This window comes from Rhinopithecus roxellana, chromosome 1, assembly GCF_007565055.1.
Source record: "Rhinopithecus roxellana isolate Shanxi Qingling chromosome 1, ASM756505v1, whole genome shotgun sequence".
Lineage (NCBI taxonomy): Eukaryota > Metazoa > Chordata > Mammalia > Primates > Cercopithecidae > Rhinopithecus > Rhinopithecus roxellana.
Genome location: NC_044549.1, coordinates 149,533,352 through 149,561,287, shown reverse-complemented (window position 1 = coordinate 149,561,287; position 27,936 = coordinate 149,533,352). Strand labels below are relative to the sequence as shown.

At 31.2% G+C, this 27,936-nt stretch overlaps 1 protein-coding gene across 1 annotated transcript in view; it reads left to right on the top strand.

Moving 5' to 3' along the window:
• SI (sucrase-isomaltase) overlaps window positions 1–27,936 on the top strand; it is a 102,268-nt gene that overhangs the window by 41,535 nt on the left and 32,797 nt on the right. Inside the window, exons 21-34 of the mRNA XM_010358645.2 lie at window positions 12–136; window positions 1,591–1,679; window positions 4,586–4,635; window positions 5,343–5,513; window positions 7,148–7,303; window positions 15,271–15,477; window positions 18,756–18,910; window positions 20,350–20,518; window positions 22,033–22,129; window positions 22,226–22,338; window positions 22,427–22,552; window positions 24,035–24,163; window positions 24,872–24,982; window positions 26,767–26,829. Coding sequence (XP_010356947.2) covers window positions 12–136; window positions 1,591–1,679; window positions 4,586–4,635; window positions 5,343–5,513; window positions 7,148–7,303; window positions 15,271–15,477; window positions 18,756–18,910; window positions 20,350–20,518; window positions 22,033–22,129; window positions 22,226–22,338; window positions 22,427–22,552; window positions 24,035–24,163; window positions 24,872–24,982; window positions 26,767–26,829 — 1,761 coding nt within the window. The remainder of the gene's footprint in view (window positions 1–11; window positions 137–1,590; window positions 1,680–4,585; window positions 4,636–5,342; window positions 5,514–7,147; window positions 7,304–15,270; window positions 15,478–18,755; window positions 18,911–20,349; window positions 20,519–22,032; window positions 22,130–22,225; window positions 22,339–22,426; window positions 22,553–24,034; window positions 24,164–24,871; window positions 24,983–26,766; window positions 26,830–27,936) is intronic.

Sequence of the window (27,936 nt, the reverse complement as noted above, 5' to 3'; positions counted from 1 at the left end):
CCAATTATTAGGGTGCAAAAAGGCCATGGAGGAAACAACGTGTTAATATGTATCTTCCAGCAGACAAAATAGGATTACATCTTAGAGGAGGTTATATCATCCCCATTCAAGAACCAGCTGTAACAACAACAGCAAGGTAAAATGAAAAATCATTAACTGAAATCTAGAATAAAATTCAAATTCTAATATTTCATATTTGCATTAAGAATCAGAGATATTTAGTTTCTTCACCTGCAGATATTTGACACACAAAGGTAATACTGAACTATAACCATCGTAGTTATAGAAAGAATGAAATTATTTATATTATTATAAATATCTTAATTTTCAAAATTTATAATTTACTTAGAAGTTAACTTCCTGTATCAAAAATTTACTCACATTAGCATAATTAAAGATAATATTTGATTCTTAATAAATATACAAAATGTGAATATTTTTTATATTATTGAGTAAAGTATTGTTAGTTTTTACATATTTGAATTTCCATACATAAATAAATTCCAATGTATTTCTTTCTGCTAAAATGTTTTAAGTTCATAAATGAACTGGGTATTTCATGTTAGGTAAAGAGCAAGAGAGAAACTAAATTGCTCACTAAGTGTAAATCTCAGAAATATTTTCTAAAAGTAAAAGAAACTTGAAAATCCTGGTGCTCCATTTCGCATCATTCATTCTGAGTACAAGGAGTACAGAAAGTGCCGTATTGAATTCACATACTTTTCTCTATTCTGCCACAACCCAAAAGGAAGTTACTCTTTATTCTTTACCCTACTGTATTTTCTTCATCACATTAAGAATATCTGAAATTATGTTATTTATTATTTTCTTTTATGTAGTATGTTAGTGATATGCATTAGTAATTAGTAATTTAACTGTTTTGGCATTCTAGAATGGACTAGTATCATAATGTAACTGATTCACGAGTATGTTCTCAAAAAGTTGTTATACACGACAGCTGTAATGACCAACAGCAACATATACCTTGGTAAATACATACTGGAAGAAATATGTCTTATACAGTCCAGGAGATGCCTGGACTGTATAGCCTTGGAGATAATATTTTATGGTAAAATGTAACTTAAAAAACACATATTTCTTGACTATATCTCATTTCTCCTGTTATAATCATTTCATTTATAATATTCTTACAGATTCCACTAAACATTATTTTAAATTTTAATCTTTTTTTTTAATTTTTTTGCTCATAAGTAGTAGACTTAATTCATTGAGATTTAGGGGTATACAGGTTGAGTTGAGCCTTAATATGACACATTTAATTTTTCTTATTTGAATTAAAATACATTGTTTCAATTTTGCAAGTATCTCAGCCTTCAAAAAATCCATTATCGCATTTATTACGTTTATTCTTTTGACTCATTTTCTACATGTATAAAGTACTTCTGTATTCACATAGGAACATTGATATCAGTAAATTATGAATACATATAAATACAAATTTATTGATGTCAATTTTCCTACTGAATTCAGGACCCATAAAACAGACAGGTTGAAGTGGACTTATTTATAGGATATTGTATTATTATGCATTTATTTTGAATCACATATGCATCTAATTTTTCTTAATAGCCGTAAGAATCCTCTAGGACTTATAGTAGCATTAGATGAAAACAACTCAGCCAAAGGAGACTTTTTCTGGGATGATGGAGAAACTAAAGGTAAGTCTGAAAGTGATATGCTTTAAATGTTCATTCTGATAACTGGAAGTTTTGGCTTTATTGATATAGGTTTTTTCATTTTTAAAATATCACATTTTTTATTTTTAATTCCTAAATTTTTATCTGTTACAGGCTTTTAGGTTACTTTAAACATTTTACCATTGTTATTTGCTTTATCTATATTTAACTAAAATATCCAGTTTTGTGCTTTTGTTTGTTGTAAGTCTTTGACAAGACTTTTAAATCTATCTTTATCTTTTAGATTAAAATAGTAAATAATTTCTCAGGTATACAAATTGCATTATATTTTCAACTGTTTTGAAGTAAGATAGTGATTATAACTAAAATTTTGTTACTGTAAACAGAAAATAAAACCAACATTTAATGATTTAGTTATTTAATGTCAAATTATTTGAGGTAAGAATGTCATCGTATCAATTGCTTACAATTTATTTTCCTTATTATCTTTCATTGTATTTCTTGAGCTCCAAACTTGAGAATTCAGTATACCAAACGAAATATTTAAAAGTAATTTTATGCTATGGTATTTCTAATTATGCCATAGTAAGTTTGTCTATTTGTATTTAAGTATTCACTTACAATTTTCCTTATACATTTTTAGAACCTTTCAGAAAAATCTCATTTCTTCTAATAGAGGGCTGTTAGGTATGTGTTTTATATATGAGTACAGAAGATTAAAATTTATCTTCTATTTTAATTAACTACTTCTTAGGTGTATTAAGGAATATCCTTGTACAAATTTTAAAGAGTTACAGATAAATATAAGAAGGGCAACAAGAAAAAAAAAAAGACTATCCTAAAAGCCTTTAAATGCATATGAAACATGTGAATATTTATTTATGTGTTTTTGAAAATGTGTGTATTTAAAAATTACCACAGGATTCTGTAACTCTCTCCTAAGCCTTATATTCACCCTCAGTTAACATTCGTTTAAACAAATTACATTTATTTATGGCCTTATATCAATGTATTAGCAATCAAACTTATTCCAAGGAAAGATCTGTTCTCTGGGTGATTTTCTCAATGCAAGCTGTGAATTACTTATATCATTAACAACTACTAATCATAAATGTCCTCTATAGTCCTTTCCTTGATAAATGTAGTCTTTTATACCATTTACCTGACTTCCAAATTTGTATCTCCAAATCAGTCTTCTATATACTTCTCTATTTGTTTGTCTAATAAAAATCTAAAACATAATCTGCCAAGATAGAACTTGGATCTTACCACCATATATCTGCTACATCTATGGTGTTCCCTTTGTCAGTTGATGGTAACTTCATTGCTCCAGATGCCAACACCTTGGAATGGGCTATTCTCTCTCACAACCTAAGGATTTCATTGGTTCTACTTTGATCTGAATCTTCTCATCAGTTCCACCATGATCACCACCATCTTTCATGTTAATTTAGGACAATAGCTTCCTAACTGCCCTGTAGCTGTTTTCAATCCCTTTTTAAAATTTTATTACAATCCAGCAGATAATCATTTAAAAAGGGGATTCCAGTAATTGCATCTCTTCTCAAAACCCTCTAATGATCCTCCATTTTACTCAATTAGGAGACAGTGTTTTATCGAGACCTAGAGAGCTTATGGTTTGTGCTTTAACATTTGCACACGTGCACGCGCACACCCCAAACGCACACATACACATCTATTATCCTGTATTGCTTTCTATTTCTCAATTTCAGCACACCATCCTTCTTGCTCTTTCTTAAAATACCCTGGGGTGTAAACACACTAGGGTGAGCCCTTCCGTCAGATTAGATTCCAAACCTATTCTCTGGCTTATGTAGTAAGCCAAAAAACTTCCTGCATAGAAGTTTTATAAAAGTGGATTTCAGCTGAACTTACATTATTTGTAGTCATCAATCAAACAATGTCATTGAGATGATACCTCCATTGACAGCATGTGTGGTACAATTATAAGATTATTCCTATTACTCAAATTATATAAATATTCCAAATACATACTGTCTACTGATAAAGATGCATATGAATAGCTTACTTTCATATAAGTAAGTAGCTAAGAATATGAATAATACAATTCAGTCAGTTATCTAATATGATACCTATGTAGCTATGTGCATTTAAAAAGTGAAAGAAAACCAGAATTCTGATTAATGGATTTGTAAGCAAACATGGAGACAGTAAAGTGATCTTCAGTTCAGGTTCTGAATATAATTTTTTTCCTAAGACTGAAATTTTAAGCAAATTAATGTTGTGGAAAGTATATTATATTAATCCTAGGATTCCCTTCATATTTTAACACTGTTTATGACAAACTACTTCAGTCCTTATCTTCAGTTTTTCTTTTAGAGAGATATGTTGAATAAAAGTTTTATTACATATATGGTACAGAATCATTGTATTCATCCATATTCCTCATTAAAGTTTATTTCAATTACAGATTAAAGTTTATTTCAATCTTCAACGTGTCTCCAGATTTATTTTTTCCTTGAATACAAAAATAATAGAAAAAAATAAACATAAAGATGCAAAATATAGTATGCCATGTCTTCCTAAGAAAAATTTACTGTTATGAGGTTTACAAGGGAGAAAATATCATTCAAAACAATACATTTTTAATTATATATTATTTACTGTAAGTTTGACTTTCTCTTAATTTCCAGAAATATCTTGGTAGTCTTTGAAAAAGTAAACAAGGCAAATATGCATTCATTACCTCTACTCGCTGTGAAAATAAAACACCATTATTATATTATTTAGAGGAAATTAAAACATTTACAGATAAAATGTTTGAGATGCTTCATTAATAAACAGAATCTAATTTGTTCAAATTTCTTAAGTGTTATATAAGTGTAAAACCAGAGCAGCAAATTTAACATTACATTTTGTACTGATCATGATATTTTTCATTTCAGATACCATACAAAATGGCAACTACATATTATATACATTTTCAGTTTCTAATGTAAGTATTCTCTTTGTACTTATAGTTAAATGTATAATTTATTCATGCCTAGGTTATGCTTTTATGGTGAATATTTTGGAAAAGGTGTTTACATTTGCCTACAGATTTTAATGGAATGTAATGAAATAAGTTGTTCATTTAAATTGTTTATTTAAATTGTTAAATTATAAACAAGTTGTTATGGTAAAATTTTATAAAGTTTGTGATCATGTAATTGATGCAAAGAAACCTTTAGAGTTCTTAACATGTTATGTTTGGTTTTAGGCAACATGCCCTAGGAAAACAATTTCAACGTATTTGAAAATATTTTAATGAATTAGTCACAGTAATAATTGGTGTGGATTTTGGTTTATTAAATTTTGAATAGTTAATAGAAATAATTTTTTTCATAGATGTTGGTTTTTTCGTACATTCTTTTTTGGCAAAGTTAAATTATTCTTCATCAATGTTAGGACTAGAATAAGAATGAGTATATATGTGTTGCATATGAGTAATTAAGGTTGTCTCTGAAAGTAAAATTTTCTGGCATATATATATAAATTAAAATAGTTATTAATGAGTATATTTCTACGTGCTACTTGGATGAGGAGAGCTTGAAGGAATAGAGGTGTAGATGATGACCTTTCTTTGCTATGTCATATCGGTATTGTTATTTCAGGTTTGTATCTGATGACCTAATATATAATATCATATACTATTTTTCCCAGAACACATTAGATATTGTGTGCACACATTCATCATATCAGGAAGGAACTACCTTAGCATTTCAGACTGTAAAAATCCTTGGGCTGACAGACATTGTTACAGAAGTTACAGTGGCGGAAAATAATCAACCAATGAGCCCTCATTCCAATTTCACTTATGATGCTTCTAACCAGGTAATTACAATCTTTTAAAATATTTTAGCTATCATATAATCTCACATTTAACATTATATAACCATTCGGGCACTTACCATATTTCTCCTCTCAGTGTGTCTTCCTTCCTTCTCTTCATTGCTTCCTTCCTCCCTTCATTTTTTTCTTCACTTTTTCTGAATAATATTCCAATTTATGTCAATCCAATTTGTATTTAGATATCAACATGAAGGGAACTCCTTGCAATTTCTCTCTCCCTATTTTATTTTCTCATGCATACTAGTTATATGGGCCTTGCTAATATTTTCCATAAAATTCTTCTAATCTGAACTCTAACCTACCTATTGTACACAAAAGAAATTCCAAATGTTTTAGCTGCTTTAGACTCTCTAACATATTGGTTCAGTTCATTTCTTTAGTCTTTCTCCTGTTTCTTTTTTAGTGAGGTGTCATTGTCCTCAAAATATATCTTGTACTCTTCTGACTTCAATTTTGTGTTTACACTTTTCTTCTCCTGTAGAAAGCCTTCCTTATGTTGTGATTTTTGTTTCCTTTGACGGTTGTAGTATAGAGGGGAAAAGAATAACAAAATTGGATGCAGTGTTATTGGATGCACAGATTCCAGCTCTGCTATCTCTGTCTCTAAACACATTAAATAAATCTCTCATTATTTTAGTTTTCTCATTTGCAAAATGTAATATTTCAATCATAGTGTTGTTTTGGGTAGTAGATTGATGTATTAAAAAAGAGACTGTAATATTTAAAAACATGAAAGCAATTATTTTTGTCATTTACCTTTTCTCCATTTATATAATACCAAATTATTAGTAATATTGCCATAAATAATTTCTTAATTGTTTAAGATACAGAACATTGTCTTATAATATTTTTGTCTAACTCATAAGATCTCTGGCCCAGGACTTTTCAATTATTTATTTTCAGAAAATATGTACTGATTAATTATTTTTTATTTAGTAGGTGTATTATGATTTATATTTCCTAGCATTATAAGAACAAATTGATATAAATTAAGCAATACGAGCTTATTGTGAACTTTATGACTCTAATAGAGATTAAAAGAGGGAATAATAAAAAATAATTGTATTGGTTAGGTATGCAATATAAAGGTCTATCTGTGGCTATTTGTATGTCTACTTTTATGCTTATAAATATATATACATAAACACTAGTAGTATACCTTTATAATTCTGCTGTGCATAGATTGATCTTTATATGAACTTTCATTACTCAAAGTAAAGTTTTGCAACTATGTTTGGTGGATATCAAAAAGTAAGTTATGCAGATGAAAATCTGGGTGTGGGATAAATTTGCTCACATTATTCCCAAGGTATATAAGAAATAATCAAACATAATTTTGAAATCCCAATTATAGATATAATTGTATGTGTGTGCACATACATATGTACATATATGTATATATACGTAAATACACACATATATATTGCATATATATAATTCTATTTTTAAAGTATTTTATCTAAACTAATAATGATTTAATTTGAAGAACTGCCATCATTGCCACATTTTGTAAAATGTAAATTTTTTTTTAAATCATCCAATGATCAGATACAGTGTTTAAAAGTTTTGTTTGTTTGTGTTTTTTGTTTGTTTGTGTTTTTTGTTTGTCTTCAAAGGTTCTCCTAATTGCAGATCTCAACCTTAACCTTGGAAGAAACTTTAGTGTTCAATGGAATCAAATTTTCTCAGAAAATGAAACATTTAATTGTTATCCAGATGCAGATTTGGCAACTGAACAAAAGTGCATACAACGTGGCTGTGTATGGCAAACGGTAATAATAATTTTAATTATTACTCATGATATGGTTTTCACATAAGCATTTCAATGAAAATTTTACATGTTATAATTTTATTTTATTTTATTTATTTTTTTATATCTTCATTGAGATATAATTTAATTGACATTCAGATATAATTTTTGAGTCTAAAATATACTAATAAACAATTTTATTAGTGAACATAGACTACATATCTATCTGAAAAGGACTTTATTATTGACTATAAGTAGAAAGATCATTTTGCAGTCAAGTTTGGATTTCTTCATACCTGTCATTTATGCAGCATATTTTCCAAAAACATACACTTGGACTCGGGAAGGGGAACATCACACACTGGGACTGATCATGGGGAGGGGGGAGGAGGGAGGGATTGAATTGGGGAATTATACATGATATAAATGATGTATTGATGGGTGCTGACGAGTTGATGGGTGCAGCACACCAACATGGCGTAAGTGTACATATGTAACAAACCTGCACGTTATGCACATGTACCCTAGAACTTAAAGTATAATAAAATAAAAAAAAATATTTCAGTAAATATAATTTTTAAAATTTTAAAAATTCAATTTGGCAATAGTGTTCACATTATATAATTATATAATTTATCTTAGTTTTTAATTTTCTTTTTCTTTTCTTAATATTACATGTTATAATTTTAAATCTGCAGCATATAAACTAAATTCAATTAGATAATCATGTGGAATGTGAAGTTAGCGTCTCTGACAGGCAATTCACTTTTATTTTAATTAATTATCCGAAGACATATCTTAGTAAATGCCAGGCTGAATTGATGCGTAAACTGCTTTCCAGGCACTTTGGATAGTGTAACTTTACTTAATAAAATAATACTGTCTGTTACACTTTACTTGGTGTTGACTGTAGCTGATTTGCTCATTTGGATAAGATATGCCAGTAGTGGACACTATTTCGAAATCATTGTCTCAAATTATTAAGACATATAATGTTGAGTAGAGGGCTAGTTCTCTTCTACCAAGGATGGTAATCTCTGGCCAGTTATTTTGACTTTCATTTTAACAAAATAATGATGGCTGAGGGTGGCAGGTGTTTTTACCAATGTCACAGGAAGGACATTGTAAAACATTCCCTCTTGCTATGCCTGTTTTTCAAATTCTGAACTTTTCGTTACATCATTGAGCTTTGTCAACAGATACATTTATTTAATATAACCAAATAATTAAATGCGTTTGTTATATCACTGGGATGAGTCAAGACATATCTGTCAGCAATTTTCCAGAGACATTTACATTTATATAAAGAGATGCATAGAATCTCTGCCTCCAGAGAAATTATCCCGATTTCTCTCCATTAATTGTTAAAACAGCATAATCTGTAGCACTAGTGAAGAATAGGGAAGAATGTAAGAACAGAAAAAGTGAAGAGGAGAAAAGATTTTAAAATCAACAGAAATCAAATAGTGAAGTTCATTTCTCTGAACCTTCTCTTTAAGTTGTCTCTCTTCAGCCAGATTCACATCCATTCCCCTTTACATTCAAAGTATGCTAACTTTATCAAAACAATCTAAAGGACAGGTGGGAACAATTCATCTTACTAAAGCATAAATAGTTTCTAAACATGAACATGTGAAATTTTATCTTTCCCATTAAATATTTTTAATGTGATATATATATATAAAATGTTAAATCTATATAATGTTATATATAATGCTAATGTTATATATGTAACTATATATAACTATATATATATATATATATAAATATATATACACACACACACACACACACACACATCACAGTTTTTTTATCTGCTCATTGATTGATGAACATTTGGTTTGGTTCCACATTTTTGCAATTGCAAATTGTGCTGCTATAAACATGCACGTGCAAGTATCTTTTTTGCATAATGACTTCTTTTCCTCTGGGTGGATACTCAGTAGTGGGATTGCTGGAACAAATGGTGGTACTGCTTTTAATTCTTTAAGGAATCTCCACACTCTTTTCCATAGTGGCTGTACTAGTTTACATTCCCACCATCAGTGTAGAAGTGTCCCCTTTTCACTGAATCCATGCCAACATCTATTATTTTTTGATTTTTTCATTATGGCCATTCTTTCAGGAGGAAGGTGGTATCACATTGTTGTTTTGATTTGCATTTCCCTGATCATTAGTGATGCCGATCATTTGTTCATATGTTTGTTGGCCATTTGTTCATATTTTCTTTTGAGAATTGTCTATTCATGCCCTTAGCCCACTTTTTGAAGTGATTGCTTGTTTGTTTTTCCTGCCAAATTGTTTGAACTTGTTGTAGATTCTGGATATTCGTTCTTTGTCAGACGTGTTGATGGTGAAGATTTTCTCCCACTCTGTGGGGTGTCTGTTTACTCTGCTGACTGTTCCTTTTGCACTGCAAAAGTTCTTTAGTTTAATTAAGTCCCAGCTGTTTATCTTTGTTTTCATTGCATTTGCTTTTGTTTCTTGGTCATCAAATCCTTGCCTGAGCCAATGTCTACAGTGCTATCTTCTAGAATTTGTGTAGTTTCTGGTCTTAGATTTAAGTCCTTAATCCGCCTTGAGTGGATTTTTGTATAAGGTGAGAGATGACAATCTAGTTTTATTCTCCTGAATGTGGCTTACCAATTATTATAGCACCGTTTGTTGAATAGGATGTCCTTGCCCCACTTTATGTTTCTGTCTGCTTTGTCGAAGATCAGGGGGCTGTAGATATCAGGGTTTATTTCTGAGTTCTCTATTCTGTTACATTGGTCTGTGTGATTATTTTTATACAGTACCGTGCTATTTTGGTGACTATGGCTTTATGGTATAGTTTGAAATTAGGCAATATGATGCCTCCAGATTTGTTCTTTTTGCTTATTCTCACTTTGACTATGCATGGTCTTTTTTGATTCCATATGAATTTTAGGATTGCTTTTTCTAGTTCAGTGAAGATTAATGATGGTGTTTTGATGGGAATTGCATTGAATCTGTATATTGTTTCGGCAGTATGGTCATTTTCACAATATTCTTTCTATCCATCCATGAGCATGGGATATGTTTCTAATTGTTTGTGTCATATATGATTTCTTTCAGCAGTGTTTGTAGTTTTCCTTGTAGTAGTCTTTGACTTCCTTGGTTAGGTATAATCCTAAGTATTTTATTTTATTTTATTTTATTTTATTTTATTTTATTTTATTTATGCAGCTATTGTAAAAAGGGTTGAGTTCTTGATTTGATTCTCAGCTTGGTTCTTTTTAGTTTATGGAAGAGCTATTGATTTCTGTACACTAACTTTGTATCCGAAAATTTTGCTGAACTATTTTATCAGTTCTAGGAGCTTTTTGGAGGAGGCTTTAGGGTTTTCTAGCTAAACGATCATATCATCAGCAAATAGCGACAGTCTGACTTCCCTTTACTGATTTGGATGCCCTTTCTTTCTTTCTCTTGTCTGATTGCCCTTGCTAGGACTTCCAATACTATGCTGAAAATAAGTGAGAATGGCCATCTCTGTCTTGTTCCAGTTCTTAGAGAGAATGTTTTCAACTCTTCCCCATTCAGCTGTTGTTCCCCACAGTATGTTGGCTGTGGGTTTGTCACACGGTTTTTATTACATTGAGGTATGACCCTTGTTTGCTGATTTTACTGAGAGTTTTAATCAAAATGGAATGCTGTAATAGAAGATCCTGTGATTTTTGTTTTTAATTCTGTTTATGTGGTGTATCACATTCATTGACTTGCATATGTGAAACCATCCCTCTATCCCTAGTATGAAACCCACTTGATCATGTTGGGCTATCTTTGTGATATGTTGTTGAATTTGGTTAGCTAGTATTTTGTTAAGGATTCTTGTATCTATATTCCTCAGGGATATTGGTCTGTAGTTTACGTTTTTGGTTATGTCCTTTCCTGGTTTTGGTATTAGGGTGATACTGGCTTCATAGAACAATTTAGGGGGGTTCCCCCTTTCTCTGTCTTGTGGAATAATGTCGATAGGATTGGTACCAATTATTCTTTGAATAACTGGTAAAATTCTGCTATGAATACATGTGATCCCGGACATTTTTTTGTTTGTAATTGTTTACTACTATTTTAGTCTCACTTCTTGTTATTGGTCTGCTCAGGTTATCTAATTCTTCCTTATTTAAGGTTGTGTCTTTCCAGGAATGTATCCATCTCTTCTAGGTTATCTAATTTATGTGTGTAAAGGTGTTCATAGTAGCCTTGAATGATCTTTTGTATTTCTGTGGTGTCAGTTGTAGTATCTCCCATTTCATTTCTAATTGAGCTTATTTGGACTTTCTCTCTCCTTTTCTTGATCAATCTTGCTAATGATCAGTCAATTTTATTTATCTTTCCAAAGAACTAGACTTTTATTTCAGTTGTCTTCTGTATTGTTTGTTTGTTTGTTTCAGTTTCACTTAGTAATGTTCTGATCTTGGTTATTTCCTTTCTTTTTCTGAGTTTTGGTTTGGTTTGTTCTTGTTTCTCTAGTTCCTTGAGGTGTGACCTTAAATTGTTTATGTGTGCTCTTTTAGACTTTTTGGTGTAGACATTTAGGGCTATGAACTTTCTTATTAGTACTGCCTTTGCTGTATCCCAGAGCTTTTGATAGGCTGTGTCACTATTGTCATTCAGTTAAAAGACTATTTATTTATTTATTTATTTATTTATTTATTTATTTATTCATTTATTTTTTGAGACGGAGTCTCGCTCTGTCACCCAGGCTGGAGTGCAGTGGCCGGATCTCAGCTCACTGCAAGCTCCGCCTCCCGGGTTCCCGCCATTCTCCTGCCTCAGCCTCCCGAGTAGCTGGGACTACAGGCGCCGCCGCCACGCCCGGCTAGTTTTTTGTATTTTTAGTAGAGACGGGGTTTCACCGCCTTAGCCAGGATGGTCTCGATCTCCTGACCTCGTGATCCGCCCGCCTCGGCCTCCCAAAGTGCTGGGATTACAGGCTTGAGCCACCGCGCCCGGCCCAAAAGACTTTTTAAATTTTCATCTTGATTTTATTTTTAACCCAATGATCATTCAGGAGCAGATTATTTAATTTCCATGTATTTGCATGTCTTTGAAGATTCCTTTCAGAGTTATTTCCAGTATTATTTTACTGTGGTCTGAGAGAGTGCTTGATATAATTTTGAATTTCTTAAATTTATTGAGGCTCATTTCGTGGCCTATCATATGGTCTATCTTGGAGAAAGTTCCATGTGCTGATGAATAGAATGTATCTTCTGTGGTTGTTGGGTAGAATGTTCTGTAAATATCTGTTAAGTCCATTTTTTCCAAGGTATGGTTTAAATCCATTGTTACTTTGTTGACTTTCCATCTTGATGATCTTTCTAGTACTGTCAGTGGAGTATTGAAGTCTTCCACTATTACTGTGTTGCTGATTCTCTCAATTCTTAGGTCTATTAGTAATTGTTTTATAAATTTGGGAGCTCCAGTGTTAGGTGCATATATATTTAGGACTGTGATATTTTCCTGTTGGATAAGGCTTTTTATCATTGTATCATGTCCATCTTAGCCTTTTTTAACTGCTGTTGCTTTAAAGTTTGTTTCATCTGATATAAAAAATAGGTACTTCTGCTGTTTTTTGGTGTTCATTTACATGGAATGTTTTTGTTTCCACCCCTTTATCTTGAGTTTATGTGAGTCCTTATGTGTTAGGTGAGTCTGTTGGAGGCAGCAGATAGCTGGTTGATGAATAGTTATCCATTCTGTTATTCTGTGTCCTTAAAGTGGAGCATTTAGACCATTTACTTTCAATGTCAGTATTGAGATGTGAAGTACCATTCCATTCATTGTGCTACATTTTGCCTGCATACCTTGTGCTTTTTAATTATGTTTTATAAGTCCTGTGAGATTTATGCTTAAAGAGGTTCAGTTTTGATGTATTTTTAGGATTTGTTTCAAGATTCAGAGCTCTTTTTAGCACTTACCATAGTACTGATTCTGGTAGTAGTCAATTCTCTCAGCATTTGTTTGTCTGAAAAAAGGTTATATCTTTCCTTCATTTATGAACCTAAGTGTCCCTGGATACAAAAGTCTTGGCTGATAATTGTTTTGTTTAAGGAGGCTGAAGATAGAGCCCCAATCCCTTCTAGTTTGTAGGGTTTCTGCTGAGAAACATGCTGTTTTCTTTTATAGGTTACCTGGTGCTTTTGCCTCACAGCTCTTAAGATTTTTTCCTTCATCTTAACTTTAGATAACCTGACAACAATGTGTCTAGGCAATGGTATTTTCACAGTGAATATCCCAGGTATTCTTTGAGTTCTCTTTTATTTGGATGTTTAGGTCTCTAGCAAGGCCAGATAAGTTTTCCTTTATTATTCCTTCAAATATGTTTTCCAAATTTTTAGATTTCCCTTCTTTCTCAGTAACACTAACTATTCTTAGGTTTGGTCATTTAACGTAATCCCATACTTCTTGGAGGTTGTGTTCATATTGTCTTATTCTTTTTTCTTTGTCTTTATTGGATTGAGTTAATTCAAAAACCTCATCTTCAAGCTTTGAAATTCTTTCCTCTGCCTGTATGATTCTATTGCTGAGACTTTCATTTCTTTGTTTAAGTCCATGTGGTAGGATGATATCATCAATAAAATAAGCTTGAACAGATGAGAAGTATTCAAAGACTAAACCCTGGGCAATTACAAACTTTAGCCAAGGAGGAAATGACAAAGGAGGCTTAGAAAGAACAGCTCATGTATTGGATTGGAAATAACATGCTGGGTCCTGGAAGCCAATTGAACAAAGCATTTAGAATGGAAGAAATGATCAACTATGCCAGTTGTTTGTTAGTAAGATAAGGACTGGAAACTGACATGTGGAATTGGCAACATGGGAGTCTTTGGTAACTTTGGCATGCAAACATTAGATGTAGTACTAGGGATAAAAGCCTGGTTAGAGTCAGTTTAAGAGAAAATCAAGGGACACATTAGAGATAGCGAGTATGATGAACACTTCTATGTTTTGCTGTAAATAAAGCAGAAAAAATAGAACAGTAGTCAGAGAAACTACTGAAGTGACATTTACTTCAAAAAAAATGAGATGAATAAAATCAGTTTATGCTGTTAAAAGTAACATAATGAATGCAATATTTTTGATGCAAGAGAAGGTGGAGAATTGAGGGAGAAATATTTTTATAGGTAAGGAGGCCTGGGATAGGGTACACAGATGAAATTGTTCACTTTAGATAGAAGCCAGACAGTACGCCCTTGAGAAGATGAGTCAAACAGAGTATCTCAATTTAGTCAGCTTAGGCCCCTTTCTTTTAAAGAGCTTTTAGGAGGACTTATACAACTTCTTTAAAAGGAAATTGGAAATGTAGATAAATATATTTCTCCACATAATATAATAATAATCAAGGAAGTTAGGGAGAATGGATTGTGGTAAAGAAACTAGCCATCAATGCCACATTTTATAATTCTTTTTCTTAGGTTTTGTCTCTCACTTCTATGTAAACCAATCAACTCGGATTCTTAGCCAAGGGTTCCTATTTCAAATCCAGATCAGGATGTAATTTACCAGTATAAGAATAAGTTTAAAAAAGAAGGACTGAGAGTTTCATTGTAAGTAAAAGGACTCTACCATTTGCCCTTTAGAGGCATGTCATAATGCCATTTTTATACACAATAATCAACAATCAATATGAAGAGTAAGAACAAACATGGAATCAAAATGTATTAGTAATATACTTGCTTTTGCAGACAACACAATTTAATGCTATATTTTGAGTTAAAAAAGTATGACATTTGATCCTTCTGCTCTACCGTTCTTTCTGTAGAGGGTAAAGGCAAATATTTTGTATAAAATTTTAGTACATGGGATCTCAAATTACATATATTTTGTGTTATGACTATTATTTCATTTCTGTATTAATGAAACTTGTAAATCATACAATGTGTGACTAAACATCAGTATAATTTTAAAGAGTCGAATATTACAAGGCTTATAATTTCTGACAATGAACATGCATTGTGTTTTTAGGATTCTTCTCTATCCAAAGCACCTGAGTGTTACTTTCCCAGACAAGATAACTCTTATTCAGTCAAGTCAACTAACTATTCATCAATGGGTGTAACAGCTGACCTCCAACTAAATACTGCAAATGCTAGAATAAAGTTACCTTCTGACCCCATCTCAACTCTTCGTGTGGAGGTGAAATATCACAAAAATGATATGTTGCAGTTTAAGGTATGCTTGATATAAACTACCTCAAAGCTAGTTTTGATTTTGGGTAATTTTGGAGATTTTGGATAATTCTGCGATTGGATATTTAATGTAGTATTAAAGGTTATTAACAGTTTTGATAATATTTTGATTCTATAAAAATATTTTTTCCTACACAACTCATAGCTAGGTGCCCAAGAAATGAAACTGCTCATTCTTGCTAACTTTGTGATTAATACAATGATGATTTAAAAACTACATTTAAATTCTTGCAAAATACATAAGTCATTTATTATCAAACTATGCTGATAGTGTCATTAAAATAAACAAAATTGGATGCCTACTCTTTTTACTATTTTTAAGTTGTGGCCTTAATTTTCTGGCCAATATAATAAGATATACCAAAGCAATAATTTCATTCAACTTTTAGAGATAGCATTTTTTTTAACCTAAGAATCCCAAGGGATTCCATTAAGAATAGCATCAGAAATTTTAAATATCAACACAATAACTAGATGTAAAATGTATTTCCAAAGATATTTTCTTGTAGATTGTTGCTCACTATTTAGAAGCAGAAATGGCAACAAATCTCATTAGCAAACTCAAATGAAAAAATCAAATAATAAAACATCAAACATTATAGGACTAAATGGACTATCTATAAGGAGAAAAACTATTAAAAATGTTCATATTATTTTAAAATTATAAATAAGACTCAATTATCTTTTAAATGTTAATTCACTTTAGCTCAATTGCTGCTTTTAAAGTATTTTCATATAAATCTTAGTGAAGTATCTTTTGAGACTTCATAAAATAACTTGTAAGTTTGTCTGAAAAAACAAACACTGTGCAATGGTTAAAATTAGAGACTTAAATGTTAGACCTAATACCATAAAAACCCTAGAAGAAAATCTAGGTAGTACCATTCAGGACATAGGCATGGGCAAGGATTTCATGTCTAAAACACCAAAAGCAACGGCAGCAAAAGCAAAAATTGAAAAATGGGATCTAATTAAACTAAAGAGCTTTTGCACAGCAAAAGAAACTCCCATCAGAGTGAACAGGCAACCTACAGAATGGGAGAAAATTTTTGCAACCTACTCATCTGACAAAGGGCTAATATCCAGAATCTACAAAGAACTCAAACAAATCTACAAGAAAAAAACAAACAACCCCATCAAAAAGTGGGCAAAGGATATGAACAGACATTTCTCAAAAGAAAACATTCATACAGCCAACAGACACATGAAAAAATGCTCATCATCACTCGCCATCAGAGAAATGCAAATCAAAACCACAATGAGATACCATCTCACACCAGTTAGAATGGCAATCATTAAGAAGTCAGGAAACAGCAGGTGTTGGAGAGGATGTGGAGAAATAGGAACGCTTTTACACTGTTGGTGGGATTGTAAACTAGTTCAACCATTATGGAAAACAGTATGGCGATGCCTCAAGGATCTAGAACTAGATGTACCATATGACCCAGCCATCCCACTACTGCGTATATACCCAAAGGATTATAAATTATTCTACTACAAAGACACATGCACACGTATGTTTATTGTGGCACTATTCACAATAGCAAAGACTTGGAATCAACCCAAATGTCCATCTGTGACAGACTGGATTAAGAAAATGTGGCACATATACACCATGGAATACTATGCAGCCATAAAAAAAGGATGAGTTTGCGTCCTTTGTAGGGACATGGATGCAGCTGGAAACCATCATTCTTAGCAAACTATCACAAGAAGAGAAAACCAAACACCGCATGTTCTCACTCATAGGTGGGAACTGAACAATGAGATCACTTGGACTCAAGAAGGCAACATCACACACTGGGGCCTATCATGGGGAGGGGGGAGGAGGGAGGGATTGCATTGGGGAGTTATACATGATATAAATGATGAATTGATGGGTGCTGACGAGTTGATGGGTGCAGCACACCAACATGGCATAAGTATACATATGTAACAAACCTGCACATTATGCACATGCACCCTAGAACTTAAGGTATATATAAAAAAAAAAAATTCAGCAAGGGGTAAAGAACAAAAGTTCATATAATTAAAACAGTGTGGAACTGGAGATAGAATTGCCTGATTGTTTATTGAAAGGAGATGGCACAAAAGCATTGAAGATTGTGTGTGTGTGTGATGGCACAAAAGCATAGAAGATACGTGTGTGTGTGAAGAAAGGTTTGCAAATTAATAATGAAGAAGTAGTTTATTTAATAATTTATATAGAAAAGTGTCTGGTTTTAATCATATACTAAAACAAAATTTAGAGTGAGTTGCATGTGAAAACTAAACATAGCCTAAAACAAATTAAGCTGCATCTTTATTTTGTATCTGGCTAGCAAAGGCCTCTCAAGCCACAGATAAAAAGGCGTAAGTGACATAGGTAAAAATCTACACATTTTCTTACATACAAATAAGACATGTTTTCACATGGAAAAACACTATACACAATTAGAAGACAAAAAATGGGTAAATATCTGATAAATATGTGACTTAGGAAAAGCAATTTCAACTCATGTAATCAAGAAAAAATGTCAAAACCTCTCATAAGAAGACATTTAACAGAAGAAACTAAAATATCGAGATAATTACACTCATTAAAAATTCTAGGAACAAAATGCAATTTAAAGTACAGTGGAACATAAATGTTAAATAATAATGTAGAAAAAGATGAAATTGCATAAGAAATGAAATGAATAACAATGAAAAATAAATGCTTTTAATTTAACATAAATTAACACTAGAGTACACATTTTGGTGAGAATATTAATCAGTAAACAAATTCTGGAAAGCAGTTTGTCAATAGTTATCAAAGACCCTAAAACGGTAAGTATACTCAGTCCCTAGAGGTATTTAAGAAATGTATTGAATAAATAAAAACACAAATAAACATAAATTAGCATTAGGGTTTATTGTATAATCGTAGGTATGACAAAAAATATTGAAACAACTTCTGTTTTTAACCATGAAATAATTTTGGTATACCCATACTATAGAATATTTAGCTCTAAAATTTCTGTTTTGATCTTATTGTATAGAAAACAAATCACAAAACAATTTTTAAAGGTTCAAAAATGCAGTACTCAGTTTGGTCCCATTATAAATGTGTACATGAAATTCTATATTGATATGGTTATATGGACCATGAATGTAGAGTTAGAAATTATATGGAGAAAAATTCTAAATATTCATATTTGAGCCATTATTTAAATTATTTCATGATATGTACATGCTATGTCAGCAATCGGAGTAAACTTTTTTACTACTTATCTGCAATAGATTTACGATCCCCAAAATAGGAGATATGAAGTTCCAGTACCGTTAAACATTCCAAATGCACCAATAAGTACTTATGAAAACAGACTTTATGATGTTGAAATCAAGGAAAATCCTTTTGGCATCCAGATTCGACGCAGAAGCAGTGGAAGAGTTATGTAAGTGATTGAATGATTTGATACAAAGGATATTTTAATTTTAGTTTAGGATGGGAAAAGTAAAATGATGAACAGCCTTCACTGTCCTAGATTAGCATCACACACAAAAATTTAAGTTATGTTAAATAACTTTGCCCATTTTAATATTTCTAGCTAAACATAGTCCATGGGACTATTTTAAAGGATTGGCCCACAATTTTATCTACAGTTTGAAGGTGTTCAATTTCACTCTTAGTATCAGACTCATTCTTCTAATCAAGTTGAGAACCAAAACCAAAACCTCTTTTAAAAAGCATGATGAGTGTTGGCAAAAATAAGTATTTGGAAACAAATGAAGTAAATATTTATTAAAACTGTTGAAATAGTTTATTGGTGCTTGAATCTGATAGAATTAATAATTTGTCTGCTATGTATTAGTGAAAATAAGTTACAACACATAAGTCTAGATATATTTTTATGTTACAATGAATAAATTTAATTTTAAAATTATGGTCTTTAATCAAAATATCTAGAAGCTATAATATATTAAAATATACTTTTATGTAATTTAAGTTTGCCATGCCATTCCTTAGATGATGTTATCAGAATGTTTTCTGGTATTGTCAGGATATGTACAAATAATGACTAAAACTGTATCTGGATCACTTTAATAATTTTGTTGTTATGACAATATTTTTGTTCCAAAACATGTGACGCTAAGTCATTTTATAAAAATATCCTGGTGCAAGGGCATTATTTATTGTCATTTGGCAAGCATTATTCTCAATTAGTTTTCCAAAATAATAAATATAAAAAGTTAAAATATGCCCAGATTACTTGTAATACTTACGTTTCCTCTCCTTGCTAATGTTACTTTCCATCTTCCTTTATGTTCTTGCAAATGAGTTGAATAATATGTTTCTTGAAACACATTACTTCATACACAGCTATTTTTATGAACATAAAATAAAGGAAGAAAAATACAATTGGGAGTAGTAATTGGCAAGAGTTCAACATTTAAATATCCATTAAACTTAAAATTCATTATAAAATATTGATTTATTTTTATTCTACACATAGAAAAACGTGTATTGTGATTAACTCAAGGGAGCAGGAAAATTGAGAACTTTTAATTTCTAGGTCACACATTACTGAGTCATTTATGATTTCGTATTAATTTTATTTTTAAAAGGAATACTTGTCTAAAGAAAGACATGTATAATCATATTATTTATGATTCCCCTATAACTATAGGAAACATATTTTACATATTCCTTAACTTAGCTAAAAGAAAAAATGTATTAGAATAGTTATCTATTTCCATTTGGTACCTGGGTATAATTAGGAAAATAGAAAAAATATTGATTTTTTGATAATCTAAGAAAGAATTGTCATTATCATTTGTGATACTATTTTGCATATGTTTTGACAGACATAGCTTTATTTTCTTTTGTTTTCAGTTGGGATTCTTCACTGCCTGGATTTGCTTTTAATGACCAGTTCATTCAAATATCGACTCGCCTGCCATCAGAATATATATATGGTTTTGGGGAAGTGGAACATACAGCATTTAAGCGAGATCTGAACTGGCATACTTGGGGAATGTTCACAAGAGACCAACCCCCTGGTGTAGGTACCAACATGTGACCACTCCATGCGGCAACTAAGACCATGAGTAGAATCCAAGCCACTTCTTTATAGGCCTGTGCTTTAGGATTGAAGTAATGACAAAGGCATTAGTGAGAGATCTCCAGAGCAGCTATAGCAATTTTGTGAGAAACAAACCCAAAAAGTCACCAGAAATTACAGGTGGAAGCAGAGGAGTGGATGGATAACAATTTGCTTGACTACTGTGAGAAGCCAGGCTTTGACTCAATACCTCAACTGTTTCAAATGCATAGAAAGGATATACTGATTCTGTATTCCCTGTCAAGTTTACCTTTACTCCAGTATAGAAAATATCTGCCTAACGGTTTCCTTGATTGTTTTTTACTTCTCAGATACTGATTTGATCTTTTTACCCTTTATAAACCACAGTTGCAGTTGTGTAATTTTATGTGGCCAAACTGCTAATTATATCTTTACAATGTGTTTTTATGTACTCATGACACTTTTTCCAAAGATTTGTCTTGTTAATACAACTCATTTTATGAATATTTAATGTACTGTACAACAAATGATATTATCTATAATATTCCAAACATATCATAAAAATATATTTTAACAAAAATTATTCTATTTGTATTTTTCACATGTGATGTGTACTTAAAAGGATATACTCAGCAGCATACTATAAGTTTGCATCCTATTGTAAACATTTTTTATTGTTAGATGCTCAAACAGCTTGCATTTGTATCATAATACTCCAAAGTTAGGTTTTTGAAGGCTGTTTTCTATTAACACCATCTTGAAAGAATACGTTTTACCAAAATTGATTTCTTAAAATCCCTTCAACATTTGTACAGATATTATTAGATTAATATACTTTTGATCATTGATGTCTAAAATTACTTTCACTAGTAATTTTGTATATTACTGAAAATAAATTACTACAAAATCACTTTCAATGGTAATTTTATATATTAAGAATCAAAAGTATATAATCTAATAATGTCTGACTATGATTACAGTATGAAACAGTGAATTAAATATTTTATAAATATAAAAATGTAAATGTTCTATAAATATAAAATATATAAACAAGATATTTTCTGGACAGTTTAATTGTATTCATCACTTTTATCATTTCTAGGACATTTTACTATGGAAAAAATACCAGTTTATAGATAAGTTAAACATATAACCTTTGGAAAGAAATCAAACTACTCTAATGGCAATGGTATTCTACATCGGATAACGTGGAAGCATTTGTGGTTGTTACATATTTGTATATTAATAGAAATTAATTTCTATTAATATACAAATATTATATAAAAATTTGTAAACTACTCTAAAGCAGGAACAATTTAAACAATTATTTTCTAGGGAGACACATTTATTTTAACTGAAGCATGGTTTAAGGTTTGGAAAAAGAGGAATTTAAATACCACGGCTTGATTATATAATACATTGTAAAATAACATTGATTAAATTCACACGCTATTGTTACTTAAAATATGTTGTGCTTAATTTTTATATTTCAGTACAAACTTAATTCCTATGGATTTCATCCTTATTACATGGCTCTGGAAGAGGAGGGCAATGCTCACGGTGTTCTCTTACTCAACAGCAATGCAATGGGTAAAACTATCATTTGTTGAATATCTCTTATTTTATGTGACTTTTTTATAAACTAATATACGTAGATAAAAATGGAATCTTATTTTGGATTTCCAGATGTGACATTCCAGCCAACTCCTGCTCTAACTTACCGCACAGTTGGAGGAATCTTGGATTTTTATATGTTTTTGGGCCCAACTCCAGAAGTTTCAACAAAGCAATACCATGAAGTATGATTGCATATTTCTTTAAACAAAATTAAAAATGTTTATAGCATCAAATAATCCTCTTAGTTCACACATGAATTTTTTTTTAAAGGTAATTGGCCATCCAGTCATGCCACCTTATTGGGCTTTGGGTTTCCAATTATGTCGTTATGGATATGCAAATACTTCAGAGATTCGGGAATTATATGACGCTATGGTGGCTGCGAACATCCCCTATGTATGTATATTAATTTTAAAACAATGTTAAATATGTAATATGTAAAAGTTGAATGAAATAATTAAACATGTATACTTTAAAATTAATTTAAGCATTATACCTTAAACTAATTAGGCATGCTTCATTTTTTTACTAGCACCTTATGTATTGGATATGAGATTTATATACAGTGTCTTTGTCAGACAGATAAAAGAGAGGAAGAAATACCATTCCTTTTCCTTTTCCCTCCCTAATTCTATCATGCTGTGTTGTGCTAAACAAGTCATTGTGCACTTGATTTCCTCTCACAAACTCTGGGTTGCACAGGCAGTCACTATGTTCTCTTCATATTAGAGTTCACAGAAATGTGTATCGTCAACAAGATAAGACATCTGTATCATCAACCGGAGAACAAGTTGGATGTGGAACTAATTTTTTTTTGCCCTGGAACAGATAATAGTTGTAATATATAATACAGATTCACTCAATATTCAGGAAGCTAAATATTCCAAAGTATCCACAAATGATCAGTCTCTAAATTTCCTCATTATTTAGCAAAATTAAGGAACCTCGGGATGCTGCTGGTAACACCTAAACATTAAAATATAGAAGACTTGATATATAAGAGTTTATTCTAAGAACAATCAGAAAAACCTCATTGTAAGACATTGGTATTTATAGTAGGGTCCAATATAAGGTTCCTGAATAACTAGTACGGGAAATTAATTATGTATGTTGACCATATAGAAACATGCAAGTGGAAATGTATTATTTAAAAGGAGGTATACATTATTGACCATACTTTCTATGATACCTCAAAGAAGAAACTGAGATAATGTCAAATAATAGAAAATAATTAACAAATTTTGTATTTAGGCTTAAATTGAATATTCCATGATATAATTCAAATATTTGTTGGTTTAAACATACTTGCAATTACCTATCTTACAGTAATTCTTGTTTATATAAGCAGGACTGTTATCCTAAAAATGACTTTGATGGATATTACAAGAACCAGATCATAGTAATTGATGTAATTGGTAATACTCTTTTTCCAATATTAGAATTACTTGAAATTATCCAACATTTGCTGTATAGTTCCCAGAAACAGCAACACTTCTTTCTGTATATACTGTACAAAATTCCTATTTGTCATGTAACCTAATTTCATAGCATCATAAATACTATTGCCCAGTGTCTTTCTGTTTCCTTTAAAAATTACATAATACATATCAATTTAGAACAGTTTTTACCTCTAAATCAAAATTACTAAATGAACTGTCGACAAAACAGAACATTTATAGAAAGTTATTCTTAGAATACCTCATATCTTTACATGCTACTTTTATTCATTGAACACTAAACCACTTAATTCTTTTCAGGATCTAGTGAGGAGGAACTCAAACTTTCATATTGCTGTTACTTTTATAAGTATAATAAAATATGATACACTTACTTTTTTGTATTTTTTGCCATACTGTGATGATTTTTTGTGTATTTCAGGATGTTCAGTACACAGACATTGACTACATGGAAAGGCAGCTAGACTTTACAATTGGTGAAGCATTCCAGGACCTTCCTCAGTTTGTTGACAAAATAAGAGGAGAAGGAATGAGATACATTATTATCCTGGTCAGTACTTGGAGTTTATCTGGGTCTTATTTCTTGTTTCTATTAATTCTCCTAAAATGAGGAGGGGGAAGGTGTTTCAAAAATAGAAAGTATGTAACTTTGGATAATACTCCCAAATATAAAACTCTTTTCCTTTAGCACTTCATTTTATTTGCATGGGTTGTGATCAGCTACCTTTTTATTTAGGTATATCCCTAGAGGTTTAAATCCAAAACTGAGTTAAAGGCAAGCTGTTTTCTAGTTATCATCCAAGCTACAAATTGGTCTCTATTTATGGGAGTTATCAAAATGTAATGGTAGAGTTTCTATTTTTATATAATTATTAGGTCATTCTCTGGTATTGCTTCTGATGTTTTTCATATTTAAAAATTTGCCTTCAGATTGGTGATTCAGTGAGGATAATTTTTTATCACTAACTTATAGGAAGTAAGCTAGGTAGCCAGATAGCTCACCATAGAAATAAAAACAAAAACCTCTACTAATCTTGCTTGAAATGATAGCTAATGCATTTCTGAGAGTCCTTAGAATTTCCTTCTAAGAAATTTGGAGGGCAATCTAGCTAGAACACTGATGTTTATATCATTTGTCATTTCATGTGAGAGCACATTATTATGATAATATAGTAATGAAAACTTATGCTTCATAACCACTGTCCAAGTAGTTATGCTTTTTCATGTGTAGTTTGTTTATATTTCATTTTAATTTTAGGATCCAGCAATTTCAGGAAACGAATCAAGGACTTACCCTGCATTTGAAAGAGGACAGCAGAATGATGTCTTTGTCAAATGGCCAAACACCAATGATATTTGTTGGGCAAAGGTACTAAATCGATATCTTGAAATGGAATAAATATAAAAATTATATTTCAATGAAAGTTTCCATTTAATTAGTAAAAGTTAAAAACGTTCATGAGAGCTATACAGAAATGTAATTATTTAATAACTAATAATGTGTAGTCTTTGGTTCAATCCGAATTATTAGACACAAAGAAAGAATTCATATAAATCACATGTCCAAATATGATTTGTTTAAGATGTATTTTATTATATTTCTTGGTACCACTTGTAATTTATTATAAAACTACCATTAGTAAGATGGCTACTCATTATTCTGTACTGCAAGATATTTAAATGTTCACTTCTCTTAAAAACATATTGTTAATAGTAGCAACAACATGTTTTGACAGCTATACTTATAGTTAAAACTTAGATCATGAAGTATAATTCACTGTATTTTATATAAGCAATTATATTCAGACCTGATACATTAATATATTATAAAAATATTTTGATTTGGCTTTTATATAAAGCAATCAAGAAAAAAATCTCATAGTAATAACTAGAATGAACAACAATGATAAAATCCTCAAAATATCTATGATGAGAGACACAGTTAAATGAAATGTGAGAGGCTTTTTGAATCTTGGACTGATATTAAGACATTAGTGATTAAATCTGTGAAATGCAAACATGTTCAATAAATGTTGGCTGTACTGTATCAACATTAATTTCTTGGTTTTGATAAGTTCACATTGTTATATAACATGCTAACATTAGAGAAAGCTGAGTGAAGAATATAGACAGGGCTGGGCACAGTGGCACATGCATGTAATGCTTGCAGTTTGAGTGGCTGAGGTAGGAGGAACTCTTGAGTCCAGGAGTTCGAGATCAGCCTGGGCAACACAGGGAGACCTTGTCTCTACAAAAAAATTAAAAATTAGCTAGGCATAGTGGTGCATGCCTGTAGCCCCAGCTACTTGAGAGGCATATTAGTCCAGAAGGTTTTTTTTTTTTTTTTTTTTTTTTTTTTTTTTTTTTTTTTTAACTCCCTACGTTCTCCTCATTCTATATTTCTACACATTTTGTCAGATTTCTACCCTTTCTCCCCTTCCTTTAGAGCACTATTCTCTGCCAGTAGCTAATCTCTTGTAAATAATTTCTTTTTGATGGATTATTTATATTTTTATATAGGACTTTCTAACTTCTACAATATAGATTCAAATTTCCAGAGCTTTCGGCAAACTGAATTTGAGCTCTGTTTTGTGTGTTTCTGGTTGGAGGAGAAGGAAGAAAAAATGTTGGTAGGCAATGAGGTTAGGCTGAGAATAGTGGTGGGATGAAGGGAGAGGAGGATTTAGTACTAATTCTGAAAATCAATGGGATATTTGACTCAGCATGACATTATTCAATCAGATCTTTTCTTCCTTTCAAACAAAAAAAAAAATACTGCTTTTAGTTTTTAACCCTGGAGTAATTCTAGATATAGTTCTAATATACTATATTAAATTAAATTTAGCATATATTTTCATATTCTTTTTTGACCAGAACATTTTGTTTATATGTATTATTTTCCAAATCACTAACTACCATAAAGGTTGACAATTCTATTTTATATTTGCCATATTAAAGAGTAGACTAACACAGAAAATGGGATTAGTTTGCAAATGATATGTATGCCAATAATAATGATATTTGAAGGGATTACAGATCTGAAGACTTTGAGTTAATAATATGCCTCTAATACTCCATTACACTTCATTTACATAGGAATCATACCATGCTGACTATGTTTTGATCTGCTTTTCCATGTCTTGTCTCTCGTAGGTTTGGCCAGATTTGCCCAATATAACAATAGATAAAACTCTAACTGAAGATGAAGCTGTTAATGTAAGTGTTACATTGACTAACTATATAATGAAAAGAAATTCAAAACTTAGACTTCGTTATTTTAATCAATAACTCAATTTGAATGCTTTTCTTTAAAAATAGATGGCCATTTTAAGTTATCTATATCAGACCATATTTAGATCAAATTTACCTAATTTTCCTAAATAACAAAGTATCAGTCAGCCTATTAAGCAATTTTATATTTTGCTTTATTTAATCCAAGCATTCATTCTTTTATTTTAAAAATTATGCCCTGGCACGGTGACTCATGCCTATAATCCCAGCACTTTGGGAGGCCAAGGTGGGTGGATCACGAGATCAGGAGATTGAGACCATCCTGGCTAACATGGTGAAACCCCATCTCTACTAAAAATACAAAAAAAAAAATTAACCAGGTGTGGTGGCAGGAGCCTGTAGTCCCAGCTACTAGGGAGACTGAGGCAGGAAAATGGTGTTAACCCAGGAGGTGGAGCTTGCTGTGAGCCTAGATCACGCCACTATACTCCAGCCTGGGCAACCAAAAAAAAAAAAAAAAAAAAAAAAAAGAAAAAAAAAGTTTTTACAGTAATAACACTTAACATGAGACCTACCATCTTAATAAATGTTTATGCATATAATAAATCATTGTAAACTATAGGGGCAATGTTGTGCTGCAGATCTCTAGAATTTATTTACCTTGCATAATTGAGATTTTGTGCCTGTTTCTTAGCAAGCCCTTATTTCCCTCCACTTACAGTCCTGGGTAACTACCATTCTACCCTATGTTTTATGAGTTTAACTGTTTTAGATACTTCATGTAAGTTGAGTCATACAACATTTGTCTTTCTGCTTATTTTACTCAGTGTAATATCCTAAACATTCATTCTTGAAAGCAAAAGGAATAAATAAGATATTAAATGCAAATGATAACCAAAAGGGAACAGGAGTGGTTATAGTTATATCAGAGAAAATAAATTTTAAGTCAATGACTGTCACAAAAGACAAAAGAGGTCATTATATAATGATAAAAGGGTCAATTCATTAGGAAGATACAAAGATTATAAATATATGCACCCAACATTAAAGCACTTAAATATTTAAAGCAAACATTAACAGAACTGAAATGAG